At 44.0% G+C, this 12,329-nt stretch overlaps 1 protein-coding gene across 1 annotated transcript in view; it reads right to left on the bottom strand.

Annotated features, from left to right (window-relative positions):
- Positions 1-12,329, bottom strand: part of adgrl3.1 (adhesion G protein-coupled receptor L3.1) — a 246,164-nt gene that overhangs the window by 21,239 nt on the left and 212,596 nt on the right. Inside the window, exons 17-19 of the mRNA XM_080441659.1 lie at positions 10,551-10,760; positions 7,181-7,401; positions 2,807-2,873 (exon numbers count right to left, since the gene is read on the bottom strand). Coding sequence (XP_080297785.1) covers positions 2,807-2,873; positions 7,181-7,401; positions 10,551-10,760 — 498 coding nt within the window. The remainder of the gene's footprint in view (positions 1-2,806; positions 2,874-7,180; positions 7,402-10,550; positions 10,761-12,329) is intronic.

Raw genomic sequence — 12,329 nt, 5'->3', positions numbered from 1 at the left:
GCTGTACTACTAACTTTTCTCTTTCTGCCGTCTGTCTCTATCCCTCCCAGTCTACAGTATCTCCCTATAAGCATCATACAACTCTCTCCTAATTGTTCAATTAACCGTAGTATTCACATTTCAGCCTTTGGGCTCCACGTGAATATGGTCAATTAGAGAGGATTTGTACGACGTTCCTCCTCAGTCAACAGTACACAGCAGTAACTGATGCCATTGTAGTACCTCTTTAAAATCCATCTTGCAGTTTGTTTATTTTGCACAATAAACAATGAGGATAGTAACTCAAAATGACATTCAAAAATGAAAATCAAGCCAGTTATAGCAGTATAACCAACTATTTCAGGTTTACATAGCATTCTTGATTATAACCACTTAAACCCTATATACTTCACTGCCTATTTCCCCTCTACATAAAATCTCTTATAGCCAGTCTACACACTCACAACACAATGTTGTATGAATATTTGCCCCCAGAATAGGGAAGCTTAGGGTTCAAAATTGGTTAAAAATGTTGTTAGATTCTTAATCGAACTGATGACGTACTGTACTGTAAGACAAGGACGTAGGACAAGGTCTAGACGCCACTGTGGGCTCAAGGGCCAAGATAAACCACGGCCAACTGGCATAATGTAGAGTTTAAGTAACATTATTCTGGCTATATTTTCATGCTGACAGGTACAATGGCTCCAGTTAATCTTGATTATTTCTAACAGGTTTGCCCTATTCAATGGGACGTACATAAAGGTCTCTTAGGCCTAGCGTTATCTCTTTAATAGGCTAAAACACAATTAGACAATTTGAGGAAACCCACCACAGACAATTTAATATGTAACGTAACCTACAGTAAGTAAGAAAGTATAGCCTTTGGAAGCAACGGTTCCCGAGCAATGTGGCTCAGAGATTAGGAGCCTATCTCCTGTTTTTCCTAGTGTGAGGCAGCTTGAGGTACAAGTACACCCCCTGGACATGACGCTAGCATGTCAGGGACTTAACCCCAATCCAACCCTTGATACTGAGTGCCAGGCAGGGAGGCACTGGGTTCCATTTTTACAGCCAAAAATATCCATGGAACCCCAGAAGCAAAGATTTGAGTTACAAATGTTCGCTTTAAAAATATATATATTCAAAGATTTGCACACATTTTCACAATAAAAAATCTACAAACTCGTAGCGCTGCACTCGGTGCCGCGCTATGAGCTTGTAGATCTGCTATTTGTGAATAGCCAAAATATAAAATAATGGTTTAAGTGGTTACACAGATGCGTCTTTGGTATAAGCCTAGCATCCCTATTCTGGGTTGAATATAAGGCAAAAAAATTGCAGATCTACAACCTCACAACGTGACATTGTGAGCTTGTAGATCGGCTGTTTTCAGGGAAAGAGATTTGATTTAGAGAGGGGAGAAAAAAAGTAGTGGGCCTACTATTTAGACCCCTTGGGGGACACCGGTCAACTAAGGATATAGGTTTTAAGTGTTGCCCTTGGACAGCTTATGGCGTGTCCCAGCTGGGACCATAACTCTATCCCCCGGCATCCTCTAGAGGTCGTCTGCTGTAACTGGTTCAGAATGATAACGCTGGGGTCCATCCCAGACTCTGTCCCAGTTCAACGCTCCATCTACTATTATGTATAATTCAGGGGATTGACCCTTTTGTGCTTTTTACACACTGCTGTAGTTGACGTCTGCTGATAACTCAAGTCACCTTTTTTATTACGTGTGCCTTGAGAAACCTTTCTTTGGTTGCGTGCACACAATGAATGCTTTAAATAAAATATAGATTAAATGGAATAGGCTCTATGCACAGCAGCCATATTGGAAGGAAATTGGGCCTCTTCCTTACTTCCTTCACAGGTGTTACCAATGATACTAATGAAGGCTCTGTTCCATTTAGTGTAGCACAGTGGTTCTCAAACCTTTTAATTTCAAGGACCCCCATAACTCAGAGAGTGTACAAATGGAACCAAATGGACCCGTAAGGGTCCATTTGGTTCCATTTGTACACTCTCTGAGTTACACACCCGTAAGGGGCCATTTGGAACCCCCCTCAAGGAGCCATGAGGTCTGGACCCCACTTTGAGACCCACTGGTGTAGCAGAGTGTTTCCAGTGAGCCAACATGCACCCTGACTCTGTTTGACCAGAATGGAACAGAGCCTTCATTAGTATCATTGGTAACACCATGGTTGCTGTGCATAGAGCCTATTGTGAGCACTGTGTAAAAAAAGAAGACGGTCAACACTATTGACCATGCAGTTTATCAAGTAGCAGCTGTTAACCTGCAAGTTGGGGGTGGGGGAAACAATTGTTTATTTATTTATTCATTATTTAGTGATCCCTGAGGAGAAATAGCTTTTCTGCATTTGACCCAGCAGTGTGCTGCTCAGGTGAGTGCATGGGGGAGCATTTAAGCGTCTTGCTAAGGGACACTTCCACATGAACACTGGAGGACCCCGAAAATCCTACCGGGGGGGGCCTTCTGATTTCCACATGGCCAGTCTAACGTCTGAGCCGCTGCCGCACCCGAAAAGGAAAGCCCTGTGCTGTGGATATTTATTCGCGGCCCATAACAAAGGTTCCGCGAACTAAAAATGGGTCCCGATCCATCGTTTGGGAAACACTGTTGCATTATAATGTACAGCACATTGTTCTATGTGAACTTCGTACTCGGCGTCTGTCTACTGAGCACTGATCAAAGGTGGGGGGTTTCCCACCCTCCAGAGGATGACGTAAGAGCAAGATGGTCGCTGTGTGAATGTGATCAATTAGTGTGAGTGTGCTGTAAAGGGTCTGTGTCTTTGTGTCTCACCATAATGATGAGGGTGGCAGGACCAATGAAACTCCAGATAAAATATGTATCCAAGCGTAGCCAGCACCTAATAAAGAGAGAGAGAGAGAGAGAGAGAGAGAGAGAGAGAGAGAGAGAGAGAGAGAGAGAGATTAGAAACAAGAAGGAAGGGTAGAACAGAGGAGTGTGGGATTAAAACCAGACAGTCAGAACTGTGAGGAGAGAGCAGGGATTTACCATCAGAGGACAGACCATACATCAACCCCCACAACACACACACACAGACACACACACACAAGCACACGCACACGCACACGCATGCACACATGCACAACACATGTGTTCGTGAGGCACGCACACACGCACACACGCACACGCACACACACACACACACACACACACACACACACACACACACACACACACACACACACACACACACACACACACACACACACACACACACACACACGCATAGGGAAGAATCTGTATGCATGTGCATACTATATTGTCAGAAACACAGCGGGATAGAAAGAAGAAAGGGGAGGCTAGGGAAGGGAAGGCGTATGCACACACACCTCCAGCATATACCTCACACGCAGTGGAAGAGACACCTGTGATAAATAAACCCTCTTACAGGCCCCCGTAGGGTGCAGATATATGACACAGCCCCATCCTCTGGTCACAGAAATATGACATGCCCGCGTGTTCATTTGAATACTGAGTTATTGGTGGCACTCTCCATCGCCAGGCTATTTATGGAGTCTGGAAATGACTGTGGTGAGGTTACATAGGAGAGAGAGTAGGACATACGTGTGTGCACGCACACACACATGCACACACTGACACCCACAGGTGTGAATGTGTGCGTCGCACATGCTCACACACAAAGACATAATTCATATAGTCTCGCCGTAGCTAGACAGTCGCAGATCTCTGCATGTATGCATTTTCTAAATGTAGGGGCTTAGAACTGGGCGGGTAAAAAATCTGGGATAAAAAACATTGCAGAACCAATGCAAAGATTTTAGGGCGGTCATTCGCAGTGGTGTAAAGTAACTAAGTACATTTACTCAAGTGCAGTACTTACTGTAAGTACTTAAGTACTTTACTGGAGTATTTCCAATGTTCAGTACTTTTACTTCTACTCCACTACTATCACAGAGGCAAATATTGTACTTTTACTCCCCTACAATTATTTGAAAACTTTAGTTGCTAGTTACTTTGCAGATATAAATTATTACATTATAAAACATACATTAACCACTTTAGCCCTATTTTATACCTAGGCTATTTGAAAATAGCCGATCTACAAGCTCACAACGCGTCGCGATAGGTCTGCTATTTTCAAAGATTTTTATACTTTTACTTTTGGTACTTTAAGTACATTTTGATACCAATACTTTTGTACTTTTACTCAAATAAATGTTGCATTCCGGACTTTTACTTGTAACAGAGTACTTCTACATTGCAGTATTGATACTTTTACTTAAGTAAAACATTTGAGTACTTTTCCCACCACAGGTCATTCGTATCAGGATTGGTTTCCAAAGAAGTAGGCGTGAGTTTGTTCGTGGCCGTTTTCTACGCTGTTCTAGTCCCTACATTGAACTTAGATTTACCCAGACGAACAGATGCCGTCTGGCTATACGCGAGACTACAACTCATGCGGTGACGTGCACATGCGTACACACACACACACACACACACGCGCGCGCACGTTCAAAGTACAGCCTAGAATTGGCAGTGAAAGATATAGTGCTGTACTTGAAGCTATATTACCCCAAACATCTTTACTCATCAATTCCCCTTGGCAAGGGGGGGGAAAACATTCTCCCAGTGTGCTCCACAGAGGTCAGACCCGACGGGTTGCGGAAGAGAGAAAAAAAACGAAGCTGCCAGGGAAAAAACTGCTGGGGCAAAATGGCCGACTGATTCATGACCAGCTGCTTTTGAATTATTAATCTTTCAATTTCCGCCACATTAGAGAGACCTCCATTACGGGTCCCTGACTGTGTCACTGTATCCGCCATCAGGGCTCCTTTGCTCAAGTCATTGCCGCCTTCATTATGAGGAGTGAATGGAATGCGAGTGCCACCGGCTAGTTTAGGGAGGTATAAATGGGGTTAGTGTGTGTCAAGGTGACACAGCAGGGATGGCAGATGATATTTTAAAAGAGAATGGATCTCTACAGTATGTGACATGTCAGATATGATGAGGAATGCCATTCCCTTGCAGGGCTAGGCATGATAAATGAGCCAACATAAAAAGTTATTTGCAACTTCTAATGAAAAGTAGCTATTTCACAAAAAAAAAGAAAAAGCAAAATAAATAAAAGGCATCTTTTATATAAAAGTTCCACCGTCGGTATAAGCCTATTCTTAAATATAGCAGGAATATGGCCTTCATCAATAACAGATGCGTGTTAAATCTTCTACAATATTGTGTATTTTGATTATGTCTTATGTGGTAACGAAAACTGTAGAAGGATATATAAAATATATATCCCACCTTGAATGTGTATATTTTTTACACTTTGCTTCAGACTTTGCTTTTCAGGCAAGACTAAAGACCTAGTAGCCTGCTGCGAGTCACCGCCATGAAGTCTGAATATTCATCCAGTGCTTGGCATTCAGACTCTCATGTTTTAATGATCGTCCCACCATCAAATATTGATCTAAGTGGCATCCGGGTTGGTGTGGCTTGACGGTTAAACGCTGCTAAATCCAACCCAACCCCAGCCTTCAAACCACGCCGAGGTGACGCGTAGCTATAGTGGGGTGCTTCAACCCAAGCGCTACAAAGGCCCCGGGAGTAGCAAGAAAAAGCGACCGCACGAGTGAATCATTTAGCAATCCTATAGTGTGCTGTCATTTTTCAAATTCTATATGGGACACTTCTGAACAGCCACTCATTCATAAGAAATGGAGAGAAGAGATTTTTTTTTTCTAAATTAGGACTATTGAATACATCTGCGAAAGGCCAAGCCATTAAAATCCCTTTCATAGGCTATTGTCCTACTCTTGTGAAACAGCCCCGGAATGGAGTCGAGTAGACAGGCCACGGTGTGCAAAGTGTCACCACAGTATGTACTTTTATGCACATTATGCATTCCGTACGCATATTCATTGTATGAATAATATGTCGCTGTCCTCCTTTCAGGTTCGTATCCTGAATCGAGTGGACGGGTCACACATGCGTAAAGCGTTACTGTGCTCTATACGACTCTGCGTTCTATTTTTGTAAATGTCCTCTTTTCGCACGAGGGGGGGGGGGGGGATCCTAGGGCCCCCCTGCTGACTGGCGTGAACGCGTCAGGCGATGTGTTACTATACTGCATGATGTGCATCACATCATCTTCCATTACGGTTCTGCTATTCAGTCACGTCCTCTTGGGGGAGTCCGTTTTTACAAACACACACACACACACACACACACACACACACACACACACACACACACACATACAGTGGTGGAAAGTAACTAAGTACATTTACTTAAGTACTGTACTTAAGTACAATTTTGAGGTATTTGTACTTTACTTGAGTATTTCCAATTTCCAATACTTTTACTTGTACTCCACTACATCTCAGAGGGAAATATTGTACTTTTGCTCCACTACAATTATTTGAAAACTTTAGTTACTAGTTACTTTTCAGATATAAATTATGACATTATAAAACATACATTAACCACTTCAGCCCTATTCTATACATAGGCTATTTGAAAATAGCCGATCTACAAGCTCACAACGCGTCGCAGCGCGACGCGTTGTGAGCTTGTAGATCTGCTATTTTCAAATATTTTAGTACTTTTACTTTTGGTACTTTAAGTACATTTTGATGGCAATACTTTTGAACTTTTACTCAAGTAAATTTTGAATTCTGGACTTTTACCTGTAACAGAGTATTTCTATATTGCAGTATTGGTACTTTTACTTAAGTAAAGAATTGGAGTACTTTTTCCACTACTGCACACATATACACACACACACACACACACACACACACACACACACACACACACACACACATACACATACACACGGACGCGTGTGCACACACCCAATGAGTTTCATCCCTCTCTATCCTCACACTCATAATACTGCTTGCCATACAGCTCCCCCCACCCTCCACCCCCCGTCGCCCTCCTAACCCTATTTACATGAAGTCGGAAGCCACAGCTCTCACACCGCATGCAAGCTGTCCACGGAGGACACGGCTTCTGTGACAGCAGGCATTCTGCACTGTCCCCCTCCCCCCCCATCCACACACACACCCCCGCCTCCATCCCTAGTATGCTACTCCACTCTCTCATTCATGTTTCAATGAGCCGCCATGTCTTCAGTATAAGACCACCGTCCGTCCGTCTGTCCGTCCGTCCGTCCACACTTACACTCGGTCCGTGCCGTAGCTCCTGTAGTCCACGGCGGCCGACACGGCCACTATGACGGCGGGCACGCCGTAGCCCGCCAGGTAGAAGTACTTGGTCCTGGAGTGTTCGCTCTCGAAGACCTCCACCAGCATGATGTACAGCTGAACCCCCTCCAGGAACATCCACGTGAACGCTGCCAGGAAGAAGAAGTGGAGCAGCGCCGCAAACACCGCACAGGCAATCTGGAGAGAGAGAGAGAGAGAGAGAGGGTTTAGAGAAGCCAAATGAAGTCACAAACAGACTGTACTCAGGATATATATAAGCTGGTTGGATCCAGGTGAATGGCCAAATGGATTAGCGAAACGGAACAAAAGGCCCCAATCGAAGGCAAATCTGGACGAGAAGAGGCGGAAGGATATGACTCAGACAAATTAATCGTTTATCACATTTACATAAGCCAGAAAATGCAAAGGATTAAAACGCGGGGCTGCCAATTACAGAAATAGAAAAGGACAGAAATGGGAAAGGATGAAGGAGAGAAAACAGAGAGAGAGTCAGTCACAGGAAAATATGCAGTGTTCGTTTAACCCATTAAGACCTGGAACGCATCTGTGTCACTTTAGATTTCTTTGGCTATTCAAAAATAGCAGATATACAAGCTCATAGCGCGGCACCGAGTGCCGCGCTATGAGCTTGTAGATCTGCTATTTTTGAAAAATCGTGAAAAAAAAAAAAATCCAGATTTTTTTTCCAAAAAAATGTTAGGATTTAGAAAACATTTTTAAGAATCGCCTCAGGTCTTAATGGGTTAATTCTGAGACGGTACAAATGTAACCAAGTGGACCCTTGTGGGTCCATTTGCTTACGTTAGTACTCGCTTCGCGGTAAATTGACACTGTGGATTTCACAGTGGAGGAAGACCACAAACACAGCATACGAAGCCAAACCAAACCTCCTAAACAGGATATCAGAATCATTTTTTAGCTGATATCAACCCTCGTCACATTATTTGTTATCTCTCCACATTTAACAAGACATTTTGAGAACATTTAGTGCTCATGCCAAAAGGAAATAAGCACAAAAAGAAAAAAACACTGCGGCACGGGGATTTAGAGAAAGTGTGAACTACTTAGAATAATCGCTGACAATACAACAATATTTTTGTCAACGTCAAGAGCGAACAAACAAGGACGGAGAACGGTGGCAGAAGCTTGGATACGGCAAAAAAGCCCACAGGGCCAGCCACTGTTAGGAAAGAGATGCTTTTGACAGGTTTTCCACAGCTGATGAAAACATCAGGGGCAATAATACAACAGTCCAAGGTTAAGCTGGTCCAAGTTCATGATGGAGCCACGCTTTCTCATTAGCAGATTTTTAATTAGTTGAGGATAGGTGCAGCGCTGCGTGCTGCTACTATCATGTATTCTAAAGTTGACCACAGGCATCAAGCGAGCTGCTATTTCGTTTTTTTTTTGCAAATTAACACTTAACCATTGGTGGAAGAAGCACTCTGATTTTGGAATTAAGTAAAGCAATATCACAGTGTGAAAATACTTTGTTACAAGTAAAAATCCTGTATTCAAAATCTTACTTAAAGTCAAAGTACAAACGTATTACAGTGACATCAAATTAGTAGCAAAAGTGAAATAATATCTCACAGCTGAAAAACGTTCCAATCTGTGATTTGTGAAACAGCTTGGAAGCTGTCCCTCACACACTAGCGCTGTTTCATAAACAATTAGCACAATATGTAAAATTACGATGTTTTGGTAGCAATACAGCCAACCAGGTGGTAATGGTATTTCTAGGTGTGTGTGTGTGTGTGTGTGTGGGCGGCTGTTACACTAAAAGATTCTGTTAATAAGCAGCGAATAGAGACAAGGACTTTGCAATGACACCAGCTGACCAGAAGACATACTCCTAGCTAGAGAAGCACTTTGCATTGTGTGCCACGCTGTGCACCAGTAACAGCACGGGGAAGAATTGGAAATCAAGGGAGTGTATAAAACTTAAATCCGCATTAGCTATTTAGGCAAAGAGATGGGGAGAACACAGGGCTGCTTAAGAAAATAAGCCGGGGAAAGAAAGAGAGGTGAGATCTGTGTCTCCGGCAAGTCGCCAATTTAAAGAGTCAGCCCTAAGTGATTCAAACGAGAACGCTAACAGACAGACATTTATAATGGAATGGTTTGGAGTGTGAGACAATTACCCAATGTCTAAGAGACAATGAGTTTAGGGGACATGGGGGGAGTCACTCATTTCCATTTCTAATGAGTGCAGCACATAGGTTGCGCTAACAATAACAATACACACAGGCACACACACGCATACTTCCAACCACAGACACACTCGCATGCATGCACGCGCATACGCACAGGTGAAGGAAAAAAAAGTGTCTGCTTCTGCAAAGTCATTTAGTTTTCCTACCGGAATTACTGGCTTAGTGGTTCAGAGCAAAGCAGCGCTGACGACGTTAATGGAGGTCACAAATAGTCACCAGTAATTAAGGGGAGGAGAGAACACTCTCTCTCTCTCTCTCTCTCACACACACACACACACACACACACACACACACACACACACACACACACACACACACACACACACACACACACACACACACACACACACACACACACAAATTACTTCAGTGTTCAAACTTGAAACGCTTTTGTGCCAAATTTGTTTTGCCGTTGTGTCAAATTGTTTTCATTTCCAATAACGTTCCCTCATTGAGCAGTGAGCGAGACACAAACATTATCATCCTGAAGTTGATCCAAGACTCCTTGGACACAGCGGAGGAGATAAAAGAGAGCACATCCTCTCCCTCCAGCAGCTCTGAGACAGAGCAAACACAGGATGCATTACCCCGCAGTATCACTGAGCTGACATCTTGAAATGCTCTGATATATTATATAAAATACATTTGGCAAATAGAGGGAAGAACGCCCATGCCAAATGTATTTTATATAATATATCTATACAATACATGCACGCTCCCACAGACACGCACAAATGTACACACACACACACACATACACACATTTAATATGTGGAAACAAAGGGACAAATAATGTATGGTCACAAGGGCTTAAATGTGCACACACACACACACACACACACACACACACACACACACACACACACACACACACACACACACACACACACACACACACACACACACACACACACACACACACACACACACACAGACGCACGCACATACTGTACGCAGTCACTCACGAAACGAACGCACGCGCGCACCCACCCACCCATGCGCGCACATAGGCACGCAACGCACACAGACACGCAACGCACACAGACACACACACACGCAAGAACCAAACAGAACATCTTCAAACCCCGCCCCCCTCGGCCCCGTTCTTACCGGCTGGTCGGCCCTGTTGATCCCGACCAGGAAGAGTGACTCGGCGATGAACAGGCTGATGCAGAGGTTCTTGTGGATGGTGTTGCGGTCGCTCTGCAGCCCGCGGAAGAAGCAGAAGGTGAAGATGCAGATGAGCAGGCAGACCAGCGACAGCAGAATGCCCACCCAGGTGATCACGTCCAGCAGCAGATCGTGCATGCTGTCCGCTTTCTGATGAGGCCGGCGGAAAAGAAAAATCACACAGAGAGAGAGAGAGAGAGAACAGGAGAGAGGATGAGTTGACATTGGCGCTGAAGTGTGAGCAAGGCTTTTCATATGCACCTCTTCCTCCTCTATTCATGCATGAGCATCCCGGGGGGAATTCTGAACACATACACATCCATCGAGCACCCCCCCTCCCTCCAATCCCCCACCCCCACCCAGTGTTGCCAGATTCTGTGAGAGAAACAAGCAACCAGGTCTAGGAAAACCAGCCCAAAAGAAGCAACTATGGGCCACATGAGCACTTTAACATATACATCAGCTATTTGAAAATAGCAGATCTACAAGCTCACAACGTGTCGCGATGCGACGCGTTGTGAGCTTATAGATCGGCTATTTTCAAATAAAATCTTGCGGGGAAATTATAATAAGCAGATCTGGCAACCCTCCCCCCCACCCTCAAGATCCTCCCCCCCCCCCCATGTGTGTGGGGTTGGTGTGCGTTGCTCTGCGTTCAGGGCCGCTGCGTTATGCCGCGTTGCACAGGTGTGCTAGCTCTATCCATCAGTGTCCCCGCAGCCTGCCAGGCCCGAGCAGCGTTCACACACAGCGGCGTTGTGATGGATCTATCTCTCCCAAACCATCACACTGTGTTCACACCGGGCTGCCGAGCCCAGCTCTGACCATGACCCCCTTTACAAAGCAACACACATCCTCTGGCCTCCGGAGAAGAGGGACAGTACAAGGGACTTATTCAGACTACTGATGTGTGCAGGGGACATGCTCTCTGACGTCACCCTGCACCCGCCAGCATTTTGCTCTTCGCCCGCACCCGCTATGATAAGACCCACACATGTGTATGGACGCCACGATCAAACCAGAGAAAAATACGGGAGCTATGCTAAGTTAGCCATGGATTCGTTTTTTTCCCTTCTTCTTCTTCTACTCCTTTTCTTTTTTTCTTCTTTTTTTTTTTTTACAATTCTTATGATGTTAAAATCTAAAAATGTTTGGGAATGAGTGCTTCACGGAGTAAAAAATGACTTTGTTTGAGGTGCTCTTTGGCTAGGGATATATATAGACATCAAATAAACACAAAACTCCAAGGCACTCTCTTAAGAATGACTAAAATGCCTTTATTTAAATGCTATTGTCTGTCATATAAGACTTTTAAAAAGAAAATTCTGATGTGTTTCGGTCATACGCCTTCGTCAGGGAGTCAAACAGTTCTTATGATATTCAGAAAGGGTTTTTATCTTCTTTTTTTTTTTTTATCCGCCTCAACTGTGGGTTTACCTGCAAGATGCTCAATCTATCAAACCAACGTCTCCATCGACAAGCATGGCAACTCAACTGTAAATTCAACCAAGCCCAGCCTGATTAATCAATCACAGAACGTTGTTCATACCGTACAATCCATCAGTGGTGGAAAAAGTACTCAAATGTTTTACTTAAGTAAAAGTATCAATACTGCAATATAGAAATACTCTGTTCCAAGTAAAAGTCCAGAATTCAAAATGTACTTGAGTAAAAGTACAAAAGTATTGGCATCAAAATGTACTTAAAGTACCAAAAGTT

The sequence above is a fragment of the Gymnoscopelus braueri genome (assembly GCF_963280865.1).
Source record: "Gymnoscopelus braueri genome assembly, chromosome: 2".
Taxonomy (NCBI): Eukaryota; Metazoa; Chordata; class Actinopteri; order Myctophiformes; family Myctophidae; genus Gymnoscopelus; species Gymnoscopelus braueri.
Note: the sequence above shows the minus strand (reverse complement) of the source record. Positions and strands in the feature narration are given on the sequence as shown.